Source organism: Perognathus longimembris, chromosome 3, assembly GCF_023159225.1.
Source record: "Perognathus longimembris pacificus isolate PPM17 chromosome 3, ASM2315922v1, whole genome shotgun sequence".
NCBI classification, from domain to species: Eukaryota; Metazoa; Chordata; class Mammalia; order Rodentia; family Heteromyidae; genus Perognathus; species Perognathus longimembris.
The window spans coordinates 1,462,827-1,485,032 of NC_063163.1; the positions used below are offsets into that span (position 1 = coordinate 1,462,827).

Here is a 22,206-nt window from a genome sequence, read left to right on the forward strand (position 1 = left end):
ATCTTCTCCAGGATGCCACACGAGCCCTAGGAAGTGGCTTTTCACAGAAATGCTCCCCCGATTCAAATTAGCCCCATTCTGTGCCCCAGGGCTGGTTTGGAAACCAGGGAGCCACGAGAAGCCAAGGTTGTAGAGTCAGAAACCCTGGGAGGCAGACCTGCCAGTCGTGCCAGCCCCGGGCCCCGGGCCGGGCCTGCTCTCTCTTTGCGCAGCAGGACCGCGGGGGCCACGAAGCCCCCTCCACGACTTTCCACTCACGGCTCCTCTCAAGGACCCAATGACAATGACCAGTCTCCCGTTCCCCAGAAGTCAGTCAAGTCCAGGGCGGGGAGCCCGGCTCGACTGTCATCCTCAGAACGGAGTGGCCACCAAACGCAGTGACAAAGAGCAGCCTCCAAGACACCCCCTCCCAACAGCCTCGCCTTCCCTTTGGATTCCGGAAACTTCTCAACCCCAAGAGGACAAGAACCTTCCCGCAGCACTTTAGCTTACAGGATGCATGCGGACAGCGTCTCAATGCTCACCTGGACAAGACCTCGTTCCCAGCGGGCACCTGAGACCCGGCTCGGCCACAGGGGCGCGGGGCACTGCAGAGGTGGGCAGAAGAGGCCACAGTGCCTCCCACCGGCCCGAGCGCCAGGGTCACCTGAGGACCCACCCCACGTGGGGCCAGCAGCTCTTCCACTTTCCCATCCATCCCTTACCTGCCCTGAGGCCAAATTGCTGGGGCTGAGCCCCGCCCAGGCCGGACAAGACAGCGGTGTGGACCGGGACTCCTGGGACACCAGCTCCACAAGGAAAGCTCAAGGGATTCCCCAAGCGAGTTCGCCTAGGCCAGCTCCGCCTGCTACCTGCCGCCTTTGAGGACAATGCCGAACAAGTCAGCAAGAAAAGGCCGGGGGCCAACTTCAGCGCATTCTCCAATCAAAGATACATCTTCCCGCTTCCCATGCAAAGACCCGGACGCAGACCCGACGGCCCGCTACCATCGACGCCTTCATTTACCACCAAACCCAACTTTCAAAAGCGGCGTCTCTCCTCACAACTTGCCCCATGTGAGCCACTCACTCACTTTCTTTGCGTCTCTGACACACAACTAGCCAGTTCGTTGTTAATTGTTCCAGCAAAACCTTGAGGTCCTGTTCTCGAACGTTTTCCCTTGAATTTCTCGTTTGTTTTTCTCTCTTTCTGGTTCTCAGGGAACTCACAGCATAGTGCCTGAGCCGGCCATCCACGCTGGCTGTTCCTGCTCGCTCTTCCTCCCCGCGCCCCCCCCCCCCCCCCCCGTACAGGACACCGGGGACGCATCAACTGTCCTCTGCCCTCCCACTGGGAATGCGCCTAGCCCCCACCCTCCAGGAACACCCATCAGACAGAAATCTGGGGCACACTGCCACTCCCACCCCGTGTGCTCACCTGTGAAATGGGGCTAATAATAGTTACCTGTCTCAGGTGCATTTTTCTAGGAGGCTTTGATGTACTAATGGGCACAAATTGGTACACGGAAAACACACTCATTAAGTAATTACACGCCGCTCACTAACCAGGTTCAGCTGCTTTTGTACAAAGTCCCACCAAATACAATTGATAGCTCTTTTTATTACTATTGTTTTTAATTAAACTGACCTAGAGCCAGGAAGAGTCCTGGGAGTGAGGCAATTAGGGATGGAGCTGAGCTCCTCCTAAGAAAAACTGAATGAATATAGTTCAAGTTCAAGGAATTATCTCTGGAGTAACAGACAGTAGTGAATGAGAAGCTAATTACTAGCTCAATGTACTACTGAACAAACTGTATACATATACATATACATATATATACACACAGACAGCTCACATGAATGCAACTCTAGTAAGAATGATAAAATTTGCCTATTTTATTCATACATTTAGAATCTAAACCTCAGAGAAATAAGAAAAATCGACAAGTGACATCAACTGCCTGTCAACTAACAGCTCAGCGGTTCCCAACATTAATTTCTACCAGGCTTTTCCAGGCAAATATTTTTTTTTTAATTTTCAGTCCTGGGGGGCTTGAACTCAGGACCTGAGCACTGTCCCTGGCTTCTTTTGGCTCAGGGCTAGCACTCTACCACTTGAGCCACAGCGCCACTTCTGGCTTTTTCTAGATATGTGGTGCTGAGGCATCGAACCCAGGGCTCCGTATATACGAAGCAAGCGCTCTACCACCGGGCCATCTTCCCAGCCCTCAAATCTGCCTTATGGGGGTCTGCAGCTGTACTCTTGGGAAGCTCTCCTGGGCCATAAATGCTGTTGGATCCACCCAAGGAAGGAGGGTCAAAGTGACAGTATGCTGAACGGGAAGGCATGGCTCATGTCTGTGATCCTGGCCGAGACCTGAGGACCCTGGTTCAAGGCCAGCCTGGGCAGAAAAGTCCATGAGATTCCTATCTCCAATTAACTACCAAAAAGCTCGAAGTGGAGCTGTAGCTCAAGTGGAAGAGTCCCAGCTTTGAGCAAAAAAAAATCCCTCAGGAACAATGCCCAGGGCCTGAGCTTAAGCCCCCGTACTGGCACACGTGCGTGGACACACACACGCACACACACACTGGCTATACTAGGTACAGGCGGGCTCGTGGCCTCAGTGACAGGCCTGGATATTCACTCCTAGGTCTTCCAACAGAAGTCTGCTCATGAATTTTAGGATTGCTCGCAGATGATAAGAATTCCTATGCCTCCCTCAACCCAGGACGAAACCACTGGTGTGTGGATGATGGACTGAGAGTCCTTGCCGTGCGCACTCTGAGACAGTGCCTGGCACTCTCTAGGAACTGCCGAATGGGGCCCATCGTATCTGTGATGCAGGCTCAGGGACCCACAGAGTCACCGCATCGGTTCCAATACAGAGATTGGGCTCTGTGGAGGGGAAGGAGGCAGACTCAAGCTACCAGTGTGTTCCGGACCACCTCCAGGTTCCGGAACCAAGCAGGGCAGAGCGCTGCGCTCTCCTGCGGAGATTTCCCTTGTCCTGCCTCAGAGTCCTGGGTGGCTGTACATTAGGTCTGAGGGAGCGAAAAGGAACTGAACGAAACCCCAGCACAGTCCTCCTTGCGCACCCAGGAGGGGAGGGAGGGCTAATACCCTCCAGGGCCCACCTGGGTGCTGGCTGCTGCCCGAACCTGCCCACTAACAGACAAATAAGCACGGGGGAGGGGGTGCCCTGAGTCTTCACTCTCCTCACCACTGGGGGAGGAGGGGGGAACCACGGCAGTCACATTTTTGCCATAGCCGCACAGCTCAATGGAAGTGATAGCTGTGACTACACAAAGGTGCCTGGAGCCTCGCAGTGCAACCACCAAGGCAAAGGCAGCACTGGCCTCCAGGAGGTTGGGGGGCCGAGGGACCGCCTTGGGGCCATCCGGTCCCTCCCACTTGTGGCTCCCCCAGGCCCAACCTAGTTTCTCTCCCACTGTGGGCGCACGCACGGGTTCAGTCCCCTTTCCCGGCCCAGGTGTCCAGATCCTCCCTTTTAAGCCCCAAAGAGCCCTGGGCGCACTAAGTGCTGGGTTTGTGGGGTGGGGGGGGGGGAGTCTCAGGTCGCCACCACCCCCTCCCCCCCCACGCCTGACAATCTCCGAGAGACTGGAGCAAGCTCCAACCAAGTAAAGCCCAGGGCGCCTCGGGCTACGTTTTAATTGTTAGTTCGGGTGAGAGGGCGCACGCCCGCCCGCCTGCCTGCCAAGCGCAAGACACCCAGCCAGCCGGAGGGGAGACAGACAGACAGACACAAGCACACACACGCGCGCGTGGGCACGGGCACCCTTGGGTGGGCACGGAGTGGCCCCCGCGGAACTTACCGCCAGCGCGCCGCGGGCCAGGCACAGGGTCGCCGCCGCCAGCAGCAGCCACCTGCGGGGAGAGGGGGGACGGGCGCGTGAGCTCGCGGGCCCGCGGGTCCACTCGTGGAAGCCGCCGTCCGGGGGGCCGGGGAGGGGAGGGTCGCTTACCGCCGCAGGGCCGCGCCGGGCGCCGCCGTCGGGCTCCGGCCCATGCTGCCCGCCGCGGGGCTCGGCTTCCACCGCTGCTCGCTCGGGTCCCGCGCAGCCTGGGAGGCGGAGACAAAGCGGGCTTAGCGGGCGGGCGAGGGCTGCGCGGGGCGCCCCCCGCTTCCCAGCGGGGCGGACCGCGCGCCCGGCCCGGTAACCAACGAGGCGGCCCAGGGGGAGCCTTCGCCTCCGCCCCGGCGCCCCGCGCGCCCCACACCCGGCTCGGGGCGGGGGGGGGGGGAGACGCGCAGTCCCCGCTCGCGGAGCGCCCCGAGCTCCCAGTGCCCCCGGGCCGGGGTCTCCGCCCGCTCTGGGGTCGCCCTCACCTCGGGGTCCGGGGGTCCGGGGCTGCGGGCCACGCGCTGCTGCGCCCCTCCCTGCGAAGCGCCTGCCGGCCTGGCTGGGCCGCGCGCGTTCCGGGGGTGCCTCGGGGGGCGCGGGGCGCGGGGGGCGCGGGGGGCGCGCGGGCCGAGTGCGGAGAGCGCCGAGTGTTGGCCGCGGGGCTGGCGGCGCCGGCAATTCCGGAGCTGCGCGCTCCCGCCGCCTCTTACCCGCGCCGCAGGGTCCTCCCCTTCGAGACGCCGCCCGCGCGGGCCCGAGGGGAGGGGGCAGCGCCAACAAATTGGGGAGCTCCGCTGGCCGCGCGCAGGTCTCGGCTCAGAGCCGCCGCGCCCGGCACGGTGCTCTGCGCTCCCGCGCCGACCCTCGGAGCCCGAGCCGCCCGCCCGCCCGCGGCCCCCGACCGACTCCCGCCGGCGCCCGCCACCCCCCGCCGCCCGGGGCGCGCCGCCACCATGGGGCCCCGGCTCGGCGTCTGGCTGCTGCTGCTGCCCGCCGCCCTCCTGCTCCACGAGGAGCAGAGCCGGGCCGCCGCGAAGGTGAGTCCCCCCTCCCCAGCCGCCCGCCCGGACCCCCCCGGGCGCCCCACGAGGCCTCTTTGTCCACCCCGCTCGCCCCTTGGTGGGGTTCGCGCGTGGCGCGGCCAGGTGCGCCCCTCCTGCCGACCCCGCCGGCGAGCGCGGGGGGCTGCGGGCGCGCATCCACTGGGGACCCTCCATTGTTATGGGGAGTCGAGGGCGGGGGGGGGGGGGAGAAGTTCCCCGGGAGCCGGGGTGGGGGGGGGTGCCCGGGGAAAGGACCGAAACTGAGCGCGCACCGTGGCGGGCTTTGAACCCTCTACGCGCGGAGGCGCCCGGCAGCCGGGTGCCTTCACCTGCCCCGCAGGAGGAGGGCGAGGGAGCCGGGCGCACCCCGGGCTGCGCAGAGCCCCGCACACACGTGCCTGGCATTCTCTCCGGGCGTGTTTCTGGTTGGGGACTGATGGTTGAGGCGGCTCAACTCCGGGCCCCTTGCCTGGAAACAGCTGTATCCCGGCCTTCCTCCCACTGAGGACTGACGGACACACTGGCTGAGCCCGGGGCAGGCTCCGGAGCAGAAGGGCGCCCTGTACCCCCAGCCTCAAAAGTCCCCTTCGGCTCTTTATTGGTACTTCTCCTAGAATGACCACCGCACTTCTAGTTGAGTGTGAAGCCAAAGTGAAACTCCAGGGCATTGTGGTGCGTTTGCCTACTTTTCGTTTCCCCCTGGCTCCCTGCTTGGCCGGCCCGGCCCGGCCCGGCCCGGGGAGAGCCGTTTTGTTTGCAGAAGTCAGACTTACTTCCAGCTCTGGAGTTGCTTTTCTTTCCCCGCTGGAGAATAAAGGCTGAGCCTTGTCTCAGCCCAGCTGTCCAGAGCCCCGAAGGTGTGGCCTCCTCTTAATGCGCCCCCTCCCTCCTCCTCCACTTCTGCTTGTTTTCCCACAGGCGCTTTTTCTTTTTAAACTATTTCTTAATCTAGCTCCCCCCTCCCCTCCTTTTTGGTCTTTTTTTTTTTTTCCCCTCTCCAGAATTTCACTTCTTTTTTGGAGGCATGATGTTACTACTGTTTGATGCCCGTAGCTCATTCAGTGTTTCACACTAGAATAAAGAGGTGGTATGTCCTTATGTCTCATAGGTAAGAGCTGGCCTGTCCCTTGGAAGTCCTTCATGGCTATTGAAAGACAGGGTGATTTTTTTTTTTAAATAACAACAATGAAGTTAGAAATACCCTCTGGCCCTCTGATTCTCTCTGAACCATTCTTGTTGTTTAAACACTCTTTGCGGGTGATGACAAAATATTTTTGAAAGAGCGGGCATGGGAACACTTTATTTTGGTTTAGAAATACGAACCAGACTCACCACTTCTGAGGAGACATTTTAGGCCTGGTGGCAAGGCGGATGGGAGTTCTGTTAGGGAGTGTGAAGCCAGTGTTTGTAGTTAGGGGTTCTGATTGGCCTGTTAGCAGAAAAGAGCTAGCTTACCAGACATCGAGGACTTAAAAGAGTGAGCCTCTCGCGCATATAAACTCCCGATCTTACCTAAAAAAGTAAAATTCAGTGATGTTGAGTTTCAGATTATTTATTGTTTTAATTTCCTTCACGTATTCTCTAAAGCCCCCGGACATTTGTGGCCATGAGTTTTGCTGTATCCTTCGAGATAAAAAGATCTTAAGAAGTCTGGCATGTGGGCATCTGATCACCAGTTGACCTCAGATATTATCATTTTATTATATTTTTTCTGGCTGAGTTAGAGGGGCGCAATTAAGATGTACATGACACGTGGGTATACAAGATTCTATTTTAAAACCATCAGGCTGGTTTTAAAAAATCATCTCACTTTTCATGCCATCAATAACATTGTTGCTTACTTCCTTCCAAAATCAGCTGCTAAGTGTATCCGATTGATGAAAAAACTGCTACATTGATCCAAGCCAAACACAATATATTTAAAAATCCAGATGAATGTCAATGTTGCAAACTTTCGGGTCCTAATTCAGGAGAGAGTGGTGTAATTCTTGAGTTCCTGTGTTTTAAGATCTCCTGAAGCAACCTCTTCCCGATTCCCATTTCCAGCCAGCACCTACTGCGTGCTAAGCAGGAATCGTACATTTTTTTCTCAATGAAAGGCTGTTTGGACATTGTCTGCTGTGACTCTACTATTTCTTTACAAGTGGATGGATTTTCTAAACTATTGCTTTGTGTGTGTGCACTTGCACTAGTACTGGGGCTTGAACTGAGGTTCAGAGCATTTGCCCTTAGGGTTTTTTCCCCCCTCAAGGCTGAAACGCTACCACTTGGGTCACACCCGTACTTCTGGCTTTTTGCTATTTCATTGGCGCTAAGTGTCTCGGGGACCATTTTGCCCAAGCTGGCTTTGAACTTTGATCATGTTCGATCCCATCTTCCTTAGCAGCTAGGTGTATAGGTGTGAAACACCAGCACCTAACTCACAAAGTACTGATTTAATCTCATGCTGAAATGACTTCTCTCGCCTGCCCTGCAACCTTTTCTCTCTTAGGTAGGAAAGGAAGAGTAGGGTACAGAATAGAGACCATCAGGAGCCCCGAGAGCTAGGCTCACGAGCAGCTCCGTTCCTGTTGGGCTGTCATCTTGAGAGGGGTGAATCCTCCCCTTGGCGGCCTTCTATTTCCCCCTCCCACAGGTTCTAGCTGATGCTTCTTAACAAACTGTCAGGATAAGAAATGTGAACTTTCCCCCCACCTGCCTCGCCATCTTATCTCCCCGAGTGATCATTAGTCATTCTAGACAGCGAATGGCCCAGAGCTCAAAGGAAGTGAGACTTGATTCTCCTGGGAGCCTGGACCGGCTGCGTGGGGACGTGGACTGGATGTGCGGCCCACTCTCTTGTGCCTTCCTTAGCAAGCAAGGGCTCAGGGGGAGAGGTGGTGGATGGGGGAGGGGGGTCCTTCAAACCTCGTGTTCTTTGTACTTGAGATGGCGCAGGGTCAGAGCAACAGAGGTAGTGAGGAGTGTGTGTGTGTGTGTGTGTGTGTGAGACTGGGCCCTCACAGAGGTGTGCAAACTGGAATCATGGACAAAGTGAGTGCACTTAGAGACAAGAGCCCCCAAATGTCACATCTGCTCTTATTCAGCAGATGACTGGGGGGAACGCTTGGAACCCTGTGCCTCAGTTTCCCTGGCAGATCTGCCCCTTCCTGACACTTCTTCCTTCATTCCTCAGGACAGGAAGGGGTGCCTCCCTCCCATCCCGGCCCAGCTAGGCCTGGGCCGCTCAGCAGAGCACGCCACCCAGTCTCGGCCCAGCAGGCCGCAGATTGGTGAGAAGTACTGAGCAGCAGACAGATAAATCCAACAAGGCCACCAGCAAGGGAGAGCAAGGCTGTGGAGAACCGAATCCATCTTTGGGGAGTCAGAGGAAACTTCTGGGAGAAGTAGGAGCCGTTAGGTAGTGGATAGTGCCGGCTTTGGAGTCCCCTCCAGGACATTCCTGGTGACCTTGTGTGTAGTGTTAGCCCTGCGGTGGCTGACCTTTGATCTAGGGAAGGGAAGTGGAGGGACAGTTGAGAACTGTGATAAGGAGCCTGCAGTCCCCCCCTCCCCCGCACCCCTCCAGGCCTGGGCTGTGTCTTTTGCCTTGTCTACAGGCTCCAGGACTGCTAGGGGTGTTTGATGGCTTAAACATGGATGACTGACTCTAGGTAGGAGAGCCTGTAGGAACTCACCCAGAAAACCTACCCTGGCTTCGCAAAACTCCCATTACTCATTAACAAGGCGGTTGGCACTTGTCTGGGAGCCAGGGAGGAGGGTCTGACAAGGTGGGTTACGCAGTAGAGTGCAGGGGAAGATATATATTTTTTCCCAGACAATGGGAGCCAAGTGATGCCCTACAACAATCCCTCATAGATAGGAAGACACTTCCAGAAGGGCAACTATCGCTGTCGGCTGGGTACTTTTTGACCAAGTCGGTTATTTGCTGCCCCGTGGATTGTTCCCAACGTGGAGAGGTGGGTTAGCCCTACTAGAGTATCTCTAGAGCAGGTCTGGTATGTTGAGCTCTTGGGACAGAGTAAGCAAAAGCAACAATAGAAGGCCTAAAATAATATCACTAGAGCATTGTTCTTCCTGCAATTATTTAACAGCCACTAAAAAAATGTCAACCCTAGAACAAAACAAAAGACAATTCCTGCCGTTCTCGCGCACACAATGAGAAGCGGAGGACACCCGGAGCTGGCTTTCTTGGTGAGGCTCAGGAGATTGGTGTGCAGCGAGGGATTACCTTGGGTTAATGTTTTGTGGTGTGTTGAGGGGGGGGGTGCAGGGATTGAGTCATTGCCCTCCATTGCCCTCCATTGTTCTGCCTTCCTCCTTTGAGGATCCTGCCCCTCTTTCCCATTCTCCTGTCCTGCCCCTCTCCCAGCCCTTTGGGTTGGGTTCTGCTGGCTTCTCCTCCCTGTCAGGGCTCTACCTCCGGCTTCCCTATCATCCACCATCTTCTTGAACTTTGAGTTGATGTCTTCGGGCTCCCGTTGGATGCTCCACCCGGCTTTCTGGGTTTAATCTCTAACCTGGCCTAGGTGTTCAGAGTTCAGCTCCTCACCTTTTTACCCAGACCTGCTGCCCTCCCGAGCACTCCCCTGCGGCCCTCTCCCGCTCAGTCCTCGGGTCTGCTAGGCCACAGGGTCTCCCCGTCTGTGCTTGCGGTCAGCCTGGCCTCTTCCTCCAGGACTCCACTCCAGGCCTCCACAGCCCTTCCGGCCCGCCTGCCCTCTTCCCGGCCCTCGTGTTCCTCACTGCGAACACATCTTCCTAACTGCGGACGGGCCTGAGAGTCTTCCTGCGTTTCCTTTAAGCCACACCGTTCTTCTGTGCTTCAGAACTGACCATGGGCACCCTCCCAGTCTGAGTCCACTGGCTCTGCCTGGCCGACACCCCGATATCCTCTCAGGACAGACCACCCCTGTGTCCTGCAGAAGCCCCCGTGTCCGGTTCTTCGTGCTGCCTCTTTCCTTGCTTGCTTCCGTTCCCCCAGGTCTGGGAAAGCTACCGCCAGTCCTCACCCTTCTCGTGCAGGCCCCTCTGGAGTCAGTGTGGAGCGAGCCAGCTTAGAGCTCAGTTCTTGCTCTGGTACTCATAGCAGTGTCATCTTTGGGGTCCACAGGGCATAAAACGAGGGCAGGAGGCATGCCCTTCATGGAGAACTGGCTGCCAGACATCAGAGCGAGAGGAAGCGTGTGCTGTCACTGCTTGCCAGGGTTGGGGAGGTTAGTTTTGATACCCTAACCCATGGCGCGATGCTTGATGGTATGACTACCCTAGGTGGGGGAGATACCATGGATCGCTTACTAGGAATTGTGAGTCTTCTGCCATGCTCCTCTGCTCCCCTCCCCCATCCCGCAGTGTCCCCGGGGAGCTGTGCGCCAGCTCAGGGGAATTGTGTCACATTAGAGGGTACAAAGGAAGGTGTTTCCTCTTCATGTGGAATTTGGGGCAGATATTCCACCACAGACTAAACATGACTTAGACATATACACAATGCTGAACTCCTTATGTAAATAGTTTATTCCGTGGCTTAGTAATATTCTTTGTAGAAGCTTTGCTAGGTTTGGTTTTTAATAGGCACACTATCTATACTTATGTAAGTTTTAAGGCTCACTTGCTTTGTGGCAAGGTAGACAGCAGACACAAACTTTCATGTCAGATAGAAAAGAGATAATTCTCCCTTTTTGGTGTATCTGCTGGGCGTGTCTCCTGACTGATAAAGGAGAATTATCTAACAATCTGTGTCTTGCTTTGCTGGAGGAATCAGTTCTTGTTTAGAGTTTAGGAATTCCGGTTACTTGTGAGTAAATCTGGATCTTGGTGTATTTTCACCTTTTCAGGTAATAGCAAGAGATGGTGGTTATGAATCAGAACCAGTCCTAAGTTCCGTTTTACAAGAACACAGACATTTGGTGAAGGAAGCTACTTTGTATACACTCTTGGAAAGTGTAGCAGACCGAAGCAAACATTGTGTTAACTAAGCCAGGAGGTCTGAAAATGTACTATTCCTGTATCTGGCACTTAATTTGAAGGTGTTAAAAGTCGTTTTTCTTGTTGTTGACTTTCTGCTTCAGCAGTGATTCAGCAGTGAAAGAACAAAAGCCTGTGATTTCCAATTTAACTCAGTGTTTCCTGAGTCTCCCAGCTCTTCCCCAGGCCACGCCCACTCCCGGGATGATGAGGACTGACAGGTCATGATTGGCATTTTTTTTGCTGTTGCTTAGAGATCTAAGCATCTGTGTCCCAAACGTGTATCAGTGTTTATTTCCTGCTTTAGCCTGTGACAGATTAAACCCAATGATAATTATTTTGTCATTTTTCCTTCACTCTTAATCAAGAAATAATATTAATGTCTAATCTAACCAGTGGAAGATTTGGCTACTGTATCACTAACTATATATATGTATATATATATATTTAATAACGTGAACATTATTTTTGTAGTATAAAAAAATCAAAGTCTACTTTAAAAATTTCCAACTACTTCTCTTTTTTTTTTTTTTTTAGTATAGAAACATGATTTCCATGCCACTCAGCTTTACAGTGCTCTCGGAGTTAGAGGTTTTTCTTCCTCATTAGCTTCTACTCTTGTGTCACGTTTTAGGCGTTTTGAAGGCACACAGTAGCAGTGTCAGAGAACTGTCCCGGGAGGGGGGGGCATCTTCACAGTGACGTGGCCCCTTCAGGGTCGATTAACATGGCATTATTTTCTTCACTGCTACCATGGGTAAAAAGACCAGTAGCTCTGAGACCCACAGGTGGAAAACCCCTTATGTCTCATGTGGGTTTTTACACAGAATCTTCGTATTTGTCAGAAGGGAAGGCTCATCTCGCTTCTGAGGACCCGAGAGTGGTCAGACGACAAGCCTGCTCCTGTAACAGTGGGGAGAGACCCCACAGGACCGTAGCTTGCATGTCAGTGACTACTGGATCCTTGTCCCTGGGAAGGCAGGGAGGGGTGAGCCACACTTCCCGGGAGGAGGATGGTGCGGGGGCCGCCCTGCACTCCGACCCTTCCACCCTCTCCTGAGGGCGTGGGCTACCGTGTGTCAAGCCTGTAGACGATGCCTGCACAGCGCCAGCCGCTGTGTGTGTGTTAGATGAATAGCCCTCTGCAGAAAGCAGAGAGCAAGGTAAGCTGTCGGGGGTGGGGTGGGTGGGGGGTGGGGTCTGAGAGCCCCGGGGGGCTGGAGGAGACTCCTGCAGTGGCCCGGGCCCCGCTCACCAGGGGGTCACCTGAGGTCTTGGTGCCACTTCCTGTGGTTTCTGGGTCAACAGCAGGGGGCGTACCTACACACCGCCTGGCTAGCCGGGGACGCTGGCAGGGCTGAAGATCACATCTGGCTCGCTCCGGTCACCTGTCCTCACGTGGGATGTCCAGGGGTCCGCGGGCAGCGTCCGGGGGCCCCACTGCGTGCCCGCGCAGGGGTGGGGCTGGGTCTGTGCCCTGCTCAGGGCCGCGTGCCCGTGGCGGTGATGTCCAGCGCGGGCCACGCCTGCCCGGGGCGGGGCGCCCACCCGCCCACCTGCTCGCTCGCTCGCTCTCTCGCTCTCTCGCTCTTGACTGTTCAGGAACCCAACGAGGACTTTTTGTTACTGGCTTTTTAAAATTTTATTATTTTGCATTTTCTTCTCACCAAACCCATTTCCTGGAGGTTTTTAAAATACCACTTGGGGTTAGTGGTTTAAAATATCTCCCAACTTTGGACAGGAAATGGTCTATAAAATTAAGATAAAGTTGCCAAAGCAGGAAAATGGGCCATTGATGGGAGGGGAAAAAAAATATCTTCAATTTGGTTAGTTAGGTCCTGGATCAGATTTGTTTTGGATAAACCTATAAACCCAGTCCAAGATCAATAAGATTTGCTGGTAAAGAGGTGATGGGGTTTCTTTACACGGGTATGCAGGGCCTCTTTTCTTCATCCCCCCCTCCCCCGCCCCCTTCAGGCCTCATCTTGGCCAAACATTTTTCATGTAAACATCGTGGTCACACCAGATGCCTTTTGTCAGTTTGTTAAAGCAAGTCCAAATATCTACCGGACGCCTTGATAATAATTAGATTTTGCTTTCCCAGATTCATGATAATAGGAGAATATATATATATATATATATATATATATGGTTGTTGTTGTTCTAGAATTTAGGCTGTTACAAGCTTTGTAAAATGTATCCCACAAATTATCAATTTTAATCCTTATGGACTTTAAAATGTTTTTCATCTCTCATGGAGATGTTATCCCCTTTAAAATATTATGAGATAATGGTTTTTTTTCCTCTGTTGACTAGATCATTACTTTGTGACATGCATAACTTTGGGTATTGTCTTAGGCTGGTAGCCAAATTTATAACCAATGGCCCGTTTATTTTGTACATCAGTGAAAATAAAGCAAGTGAAGCTAAGAATTCCTCAAAACACCAGTACAATGTAAGAGGATGTAAGCACTACACTGGGTTCCGTCAGTGTGTACCGGGTCCTTCCTTGGGGTTGGAAAATACACAGGTAGTTCGATTTCTCTCCACACTGTGTGTTCTGATCTAAAGTTGAAATAAATTTAATAATGGTGGGATGGATACTATACTGAAAAATTATGACCCCCCCCCAACATTTTTCACTTAGATTCAGAAACTCTAGGTTTTTTTTTTTTAACTCTAGTTTTTAGAGCATAGAATAGTTACAGACTGTGAGTCAGAGATGGGACAGATACTTGACATACCAGGAAATAACGGTGTGGCCTTGGGCAATGTGCCTAACTTCTCTGGGCTTCCCTCTTCACATCCAGAAAGCAGAGTTAATGGCACACCTCTTCCGAGGACTGTGTGAAGATGTCATGTGTGATCCAACATGTAGAGCAGAGTGGGTGACAGGAAAAGCAGGCCTTCGTTTGTTCTTACTATCGACTTCACTGTTGTAGTATGGATTGCCATTTGTAAGTGAAACTGTGAAGATTGAACATTATCCTTCTTTTGACACTACCTCATACCTGCATTGTGCTGGTACTGGGGCTTGAACTCAGGGCCTTACACTTTCACTTTTCATTGTTGCTCAAGACTGTTGCGCTACCACTCGAGCCACAGCGCCACTTCTGGCTTTTGCTGGTTAATTGGAGATAGGAGTCTCTTCTGCCTGCTTCATTTTGAACTGTGATGCTTAGATCTCAGCCTTCCTAGTAGCAGGTGTGATTCACCAGCACCTAGCTCAAGATGAGGCTCCAAATATGTAAACACACAAGCACGCATGAGTGTAGCCAACATCCTTGTACACCCGCTGTGCTCTGTGCATGGTTCCGGGTGCGGGAATAAGCAGGTAAGAGCAACTGCCCTTATGGATGGTTGATTCGATTCATACACACAATTTCTGCCTTGATCAGGCTCAAGTAGACGTGATTAGAAAGGCACCCCTGACTCAGACTCAACTTTGCTAAAAGAGCTGTCGACGTAAAGCTAGAAGCACTGTCCTTTCTGGAAAGCCATCTCTAAGGCACACCTGTGGGAGTAGCAGACACTCAGAGTTGGCCCACTTTGTAGAAAGTGTTGAAAGACTGTCTTCCTCGGGGGAAGGAGACGTGATAGCCTGGGGACCGAGCAGAGCCAGCCTGGGGAGGACGACCTGGGATCAGAGTGGATGCAGCCAGCAGATGTAGAAATCCCAGATGTGGGAATGGGAAGGCAGTTTCACCAAGAGCCGTGCGCCGTGGTGGCGGCCCGTGTCACGGTAGTAATTACGCCAGAGTGCCACCCTTGCCTTCAGGTGGAATTGCTTCATGGCTACGTCAGCAGGAGCCCGTGAGAGCAAGAGGCAAACAGGGAGAATGAAGTTACTTTCCTGGCGGGCACGGGTGCACGTGGGGGCCTCTGGCTGTAAGGGACCCCTCACTTTTCTAAATACAGACTCACCCTTTGCACGCGTGCAGGAAGCTCAGAGATGCTTCCCCAGCCCAACCCTGCCTTGCAACCCCGGGGCCTCTGGTCAGAGTTCACTTTGAGCCCTTTTCTGAATTGTGCTCTTTGGCCAATGGGTCGTGTTCTAAAGACCAAGGTTGACCTGGCTTTCTGGACAGAAGAACTGGACCGTATGAGATAGCAATAGGTGACTCAGAAGCACGCAGCCTTTTGTCATGGGAATCGTCAGTGAGGTAAAGCAGAAGGCCAGCTCCAGGTTCTTGGCAAGCCGAGTTGGCAGCCTGTCCTGAGGCCTGGCAGCACAACACCTCACCAGATCGGGTGTCGGAGAAAGCGAAGCGACACAATGCAAAGCTCTCTGGTCAATGGAGGACGTCACCGAGCCTTTGGGGTGGGAAGCAGTTATGGAAACAATCCTTTATGTGGTTTCTTAGTTGGCATTTTGCGGGGGGGTCATACTTGAGTTTGAACTCAGGGCTTCATACTCGCTAAGCAGGCTGTCTACCATTGAGCCCCATCTCCAGTGTTTTCACTGGTTATTTATAAGAGCGGGTCTCTTTTCCTGCCTGGGGAACCCATCTGGACCATGATCTGCCTATTTTAGGGTTTCCATCATGGAAATGACGGGCACCCACCATCCCCTTCAGCTTCCTTCAGTGGACACATTGAGTCTCTCGGTCTTTTCTGCCCAGGCTGGGTTTGAACCGTAATTCTCCCGATCAACACCTGTAGGGCAATTCTCTTCTTTAATTTCTTTTTCCTAACAACCACGTTCTTTCCCTGCAAATCTAGATCTGCTCTGAGCAGGAGGGGACACCGATAGATGCCGGCTCAGATCACCTGATTTTGCAGTCTGTCGCAACCCTGGGCGGGCTGGGTTTCTCCTAGCTCTTGACGAGGAGGGGCCAGCTGCCCCTCCTTCCTTCCTCCCTGCAGAGTCACCCCCTCCCCCCGCACCCCTGCTGCCCTTCCCTCCTGGGCCTCCTGGAAGGCTGAGAGCCACAGGCAGGCTAGAGGGGTGAGGGAGGAAATCCCAGGGACCCCCGGCAGCGGCCGGGACGGGGGTGGGGAGGGAACCAAGCCAGTGTCCATGTGAAGAAGGCTTCCTAATCTATGGTCCCTGGCTTTCTTTTCGGTTAAAATAACAAAGTTGGTCTGGGAAATATTGAGAAGAAATCATACTCTAGTCTTTACCACAGCATGACTGATTTGGGGAATGCCCATTCTTACACCATTTTCTTGCAGTACTGGGCTTTATCCAAGCTCCCTGTGCTTGTGAGGCAGGCAATCTCTCCATTGTGACCCCCTCCCGCCTTTTACGTTCTGTTAAAATAAAGTCTTGGTCTTTGCTCAGGCTGGATAGGACTGTGATCCTCCTGTTTATGCCTGGCTACTAAGTGATGTAAGATCTTACAAACATTTTGCCTAGGCTGGTCTTGAACCTGGTCCTCTTGGTCTCCGCTTCCCCAGGAGATAGAGTGAGAGGCATGAACTGTTGTCCTGGTCTCATGTCATGTTGTAAGAAGCCAGTGCACCCGCCTTGCTAGGCTGCTGCTGGGGTTTCTCACATTCTCAGATTGTTGTTCTAGAGAAATTTTACTGTAAAATGTGTTGAAATACGCCTACGGAGGCAAAGTCCTGTCTAACCTTGGCAGTGGTGAGGTTTGATGGTGTCCCGGGGAACCTGGGCTCTTAGAGGCAGCAGGCACATCCAAGGAAGATGGTTGGCAAACTTCAGACCTGTTGTCTGTGCACAGTGTTGGGCATTGGCTCTGTTTCCTGGGGCCACTGATGGTCCCCACGTGGCCCCCCCCCCCCCAGGGGCTGTTCAGTTTTCTCCTCTGTACTTTCCAGGGACTTACACTGCATACAGGTGTCTCACTGAGAGTGGTCTTAATAAGTGACCATGGATTCCTCAGGGGGTGGCCAAGGCTGAGCTAGAAAACTGAAATTGGAGAGAAATGTTGACTGTAGGTGGGAATAGGTGGCTGCTACTTTCAGAGCTCCGATCAGAACTGAATAGGGAGAACAGAGAGAAAGAACCCACCAGGAGGCCATCTGGAGAAAGACCGCCCTGAGGACCAGGGAGGGAGAGTTTCATGAACCGGAATGTTCTCCACTCTGACAGCAGCCTGGAGTCCTTGCTGTGTCTGCTTGGGGCAGCGGCCCACGGAGGTCTATAGAGCCTCGACTCAGCCACGAGGCTAGTCCCACAGGCAGAGAAGCCGGCCCGGCGAGCACTGGCCCCACCTGCCCTGCCCTGACGTGGCGAGGTTGTTGGTGGACTCACTCCAGGTACTCCCAGCACCAGTGAGCTGTGTGGGCAGCGGGTCAGAGGGGAGCCTGGGGCTCTAGGACCCCATGAGAGCCTGGCCTGGAGGACTCCATTGGGAGATGAGGGTTTGGGGCTGTGGGTGGGTCCAGGTGTTAGGGCGGAGTGGGGGCGTGGCCTCTGAGGGGGCGTGGCCTCCATGGGCCACCTGGCCATCCCAGAGGGCAGCTGGCTTCCCTGAGGTGGGCTCTCAGGGCTGCAGCCGCCAGGGCCTAGCTGGGGTGGTGCTTTGGGGCTGAAGCTGGAAGGGAAAGGGAAGGCTGGGTGGGGGGGGGGGGGTTGGTGGTGCTGAGGAGCCAGCAAAAGGCATGTTACAGGCCAGGCTGCCTTTTAAGGCAAACTCCAGCATAATGTAAACATATTGTTGGTCATTAGATGTGCTGATTAAACGGGTAAATCATAAAAGAAATTATGCCTTGGACATAAACTTTAAACACGGCCATGACATTTTGATGATACAAGAACTAAAGCTATGCAGGGAGCGTTCCAGCCAGCGAGCCTGGAAATCAGATCCCAAAAGCCGCCTGCTGGAGGTCCCGGGCTTGAGACGCAGCCCCGGAGCTGCACACACTGCGTGAATGAAACATCAACCTGGACAGGCCTCCCGCCAGCCTCTCAAAGGGGGAAAGTCCAGAAAGACCTATACAACGGGGCGTCAAAAGAACTGCACGTGGAATAAGACCCTCGTGTTTAGAGAAACATTAAACTGCCTTTGAAAGAGAGCCCAAGCATCTGGGAGAGAGGCTAGCGTTCAGAGAAAGTGTGGAGGGAGCAGCCTGTGGGGTGCGTGCGTGTATGGGCAGGTGTATGCCTGTGGCATGCATGTATGGGCAGGTGTATCCCTGAAGCGTGCGTGCGTGCGTGTATGGGCAGGTGTATCCCTGCGGCGTGTGTGCGTGCGTGTATGGGCAGGTGTATCCCTGCAGCGTGCGTGCGTGCGTGTATGGGCAGGTGTATCCCTGCGGCGTGCGTGCGTGTATGGGCAGGTGTATCCCTGCGGCGTGCGTGCGTGCGTGTATGGGCAGGTGTATCCCTGCGGCGTGCGTGCGTGCGTGCGTGTATGGGCATGTGTATCCCTGCGGCGTGCGTGCGTGTGTGTATGGGCAGGTGTATTCCTGCGGCGTGCGTGCGTGCGTGCGTGTATGGGCAGGTGTATCCCTGCGGCGTGCATGCGTGTATGGGCAGGTGTATCCCTGCGGCGTGCGTGCGTGCGTGTATGGGCAGGTGTATCCCTGCGGCGTGCGTGCGTGCGTGCGTGTATGGGCATGTGTATCCCTGCGGCGTGCGTGCGTGTGTGTATGGGCAGGTGTATTCCTGCGGCGTGCGTGCGTGCGTGCGTGTATGGGCAGGTGTATCCCTGCGGCGTGCGTGCGTGCGTGTATGGGCAGGTGTATCCCTGCGGCGTGCGTGCGTGCGTGTATGGGCATGTGTATCCCTGCGGTGTGCGTGCGTGCGTGCGTGTATGGGCAGGTGTATCCCTGCGGTGTGCGTGCGTGCGTGTATGGGCAGGTGTATCCCTGCGGCGTGCGTGCGTGCGTGTATGGGCAGGTGTATCCCTGCGGCGTGCGTGCGTGCGTGTATGGGCAGGTGTATCCCTGCGGCGTGCGTGCGTGCGTGCGTGTATGGGCATGTGTATCCCTGCGGCGTGCGTGCGTGTGTGTATGGGCAGGTGTATTCCTGCGGCGTGCGTGCGTGCGTGCGTGTATGGGCAGGTGTATCCCTGCGGCATGCGTGCGTGCGTGTATGGGCAGGTGTATCCCTGTGGCGTGCGTGCGTACGTGTATGGGCAGGTGTATCCCTGAGGCGTGCGTGCGTGCGTGCGTGTATGGGCAGGTGTATCCCTGCGGCGTGCGTGCGTGCGTGTATGGGCATGTGTATCCCTGCGGTGTGCGTGCGTGCGTGCGTGTATGGGCAGGTGTATCCCTGCGGCGTGCGTGCGTGCGTGTATGGGCAGGTGTATCCCTGCGGCGTGCGTGCGTGCGTGTATGGGCAGGTGTATCCCTGCGGCGTGCGTGCGTGTGTGCGTGTATGGGCAGGTGTATCCCTGCGGCGTGCGTGCGTGCGTGCATGGGCAGGTGTATCCCTGCGGCGTGCGTGCGTGCGTGTATGGGCAGGTGTATCCCTGCGGCGTGCGTGCGTGCGTGTATGGGCAGGTGTATCCCTGCGGCGCATGTGTGTATGACGGTGTTAGTGCCTTCGCGATCAGACCTCTTGCGTCCCATCCGTGGAACCTTGAAGCCAACCCGTGTACGTTCCCTGATGATGTCGAAGCCAGGAACAGACCTCTGCCCCAGCGTCTGTGGTCTGGTCTCTGCGGGAAGAGTGGGTTTTCTCTTGAACAGCGAGGAGCCTGGTAGTGGCTAGCACGGGGCCCGGGAGGAGAACTGCACTGCCATGCTCCAAGACATCGTGGTGCGTGGCTGCGCTCGGCGACGTCGTCACCTGTCATCACGTGCGGCCGTGCTCTGGGGCTCGGCCCAGATGGAGCCCGAGATGTTGGCTTTTGACCCTGAAGATGGTTTTGGACATTCTCTACACAATGACAGACGTAGATCTGGAACACCCAGCGGCAGCCGCACATTGGATAGGACTCTGAGTCCCTCCGTGTTTCACAGGCGTGTCAACTGCAGTGACTGTCGTTTAGAATATCTACTTGGTCCTCTGATGAAGAAAGAGACTGGCAGTCGGGTAGAGGTCTAGCGCACAGGGGAGTGGACGGGGACGGAAGGGGGTGTACGTGCAGGAGCCCATGGCCTCTGGGGAAGGTGACCAAGGCAGACGAGGCTCTGGTCCTGTGCCTTGTGGCTAGTCGGGGGCTCAGCCTGGGAAGCTGTCACTTGGCCCTGCTCAGGACGCCTACTCCTCCTACTCTGCTTCCAGGCCAGGTTGGGGACATCCAGACTCTGGCTCTTTGAGGGCAGAAGCTCTGCTCCAGTCAGTACAACTCGGGAGTCGAATGCTGGCCAGAATGTAGAGACTTGGATTTGAAACAGTTGCTCACCGAGTTTAGAGGCTTCTTCTCCTCATTGCCCCCCATTGCAGGGGGTAGGGGGTCCAGGCCCTTGATGGCCCTCCATTGTTAGGCCCTTCCCAAACCAGGACATTTTAATCAGTTGCCCATGGCTTTAAACAAATGGGAAGTCAGTGTGATATGGATTGTCGGAGTTAATGCTCATCATTTCCTTCCATATGAAATCATATTTCTGTGATTTTTTTCGTCTGTTCAGAGAAAATACAAGTAATCTATATCTATATCTATGTATATGTCAAGCCATCCAACCTTGGTGTTAGTCTTTGGATTTTGATCGCAGAGGATAAAATTCTGCTTATCTCCGTGTCATTACCAGGGGCAGCCGGATATTCTCTCATACACGTTTTCCTATTCTGGCATTCTGATCAAATGTGGGTTGCAGGTCCTGTTCCAACTCAAGGCCACAAGCCAGCTGCTCCTCTCGGAGTGGAAACGTTTCCTGTGCTTCTTGGGGTGGGGGCTGCAGCCCCTGCATTAGCCCCCTCCAGGAAGCTTTCCTCTTGGGTTCCGTTCCATATGCTTCCTACTTGTGAATAGTGGGGACACCCGCTCCCTCCTCCCCACAATGAGAAGGTGGGTTTGATTTTTTCCACCTCATGGCCTTGAACTCCAGCCAGCCAATGCCGGGCAAGGCCAGCGGACACATGGCTCCCAAAGACGAGAGGGCTGTACTCCGGTGTCCCGGCAGGGCCGGTCTTCTGCTCAAGTGCCCATTGCTGATGTTCAGCCTTGTGACCCCTGGGGGAGAGTTCACTGAGCACAGTGAGATCCTCCAATGTAAACTTGCTTCCTTCGACTCCACGTCCCAGTGGAAAAACCGAGCGCTGGCCCCAGTGGGGTTTGCTTTCTTGCTGGGAGAGGAAACGGGGGAACTTCACAAAGATAAGGTATTAATAGGCCTGGAAGTGTGGCAGACGTGGTGGGGGAGTATTCAGATCTGCAGCTGCGTGTAACAATTTAGAGGAGATCTGGGATGGGCCTGGCCTTGGCTTTGGGGGGGGTGGGGAACCACGTGCTGTCTGCTTCCCGCTGACCATCAGAGGGGCTGGAAGAGTCCTGCTACTGTTGTCCAGCATCCTGACGGAAACAGATGAGGGGTATTTCTCCTGGTCTTTTGCTCAAGGTGGAGGAAGAGCCCATCTTTGCATCCACCCCGCCCCTCCCTTGGCCTTGAGGCCCTTGCCTTCCTGCCTGCCGCCAGGGCCCCTCCTGCCTTCCTTAGGTGGGTGGCCTCTGGGCAAAGAAAGACCTAAGACAAACAGCTCCTCAGCTCCCCTTTCTCCACCCTCGGCCTTCATTTTTCCAAATGCCACTCCTGAATTTTCTGGAGTTTTGTGTTGTTTCCAAGCTCATTTCGACCAAGAGCTTCGACTTTGTGTTGAGGATGTGTAAAGTGGACTTTCCCCCCTAGAAGCAAGATCTGTTTAACTCCCTGAAAAATTCTGAAATTCAAAACGCCCCTGGTCACAGGCATTTTGGTCAGGGTACTTGGCCTGTACTGTGGGGGGCGGGGGGGGGGATTAATTCCCGGGCAGAGGACAAGTGGGCTTCACGGCTTTGGTGTTCCTGACATGAAGAATGGAGGCAGAAAGGCCACGGCGCTGTGTTCGGGATCCATAAAGGCTGACCCAGTGGGCCAGCCACAGAGAGAAGACACCTGGTCAGGCTCTGGGCCTGTATGAGAGCACTTTCTAGCTCTTTCTACTGCCCATTGTGTTTCCAGCACCTGCATTTGCACCTCAGAATCATGTTGACCACCACATTTTAGTGAACATAAGTTCGGCTAGTGTCCTGTTTTTAGTTTTGAAAACGTGCAATTTGGGCGGGAGAGGTAGCTCCGTGGTAGCATGCAGGAGATCCTGGGTTCAAACCCCAGCACTGCAAAAACAAGAGGAAGAAATGGGTTCTTATTCATATATTTGCAGGCCTGAAAAGATCTACACGTTTGCTGAGAAGTGCCAAGTGTTCTTTTCAGGTAGCTGTGGCCCAGGTCTTAATCCTGGACAGGGCTGTGTCCCGGTGGTGGAATTCTGCTTGGTGTGAGTTCACCGGGCAGCTCTA

At 54.6% G+C, this 22,206-nt stretch overlaps 2 protein-coding genes across 3 annotated transcripts in view; one reads left to right on the plus strand and one right to left on the minus strand.

Annotated features, from left to right (window-relative positions):
• Col4a2 (collagen type IV alpha 2 chain) overlaps positions 1–4,655 on the minus strand; it is a 92,380-nt gene extending 87,725 nt beyond the window's left edge. Inside the window, 3 exon segments of the mRNA XM_048341095.1 lie at positions 3,816–3,867; positions 3,966–4,063; positions 4,331–4,655. Of these exon segments, the coding sequence (XP_048197052.1) occupies positions 3,816–3,867; positions 3,966–4,009 (96 nt within the window). The 5' untranslated portion in view covers positions 4,010–4,063; positions 4,331–4,655.
• The window catches only part of Col4a1 (collagen type IV alpha 1 chain), a 107,357-nt gene continuing 89,797 nt past the window's right edge, over positions 4,647–22,206 (plus strand). Inside the window, exon 1 of one of the 2 annotated variants that reach the window (XM_048341093.1) lies at positions 4,647–4,882. In XM_048341093.1, coding sequence (XP_048197050.1) covers positions 4,799–4,882 — 84 coding nt within the window. In that variant the 5' untranslated portion in view covers positions 4,647–4,798. The remainder of the gene's footprint in view (positions 4,883–22,206) is intronic. The other variant, XM_048341092.1, reaches the window with a different exon arrangement.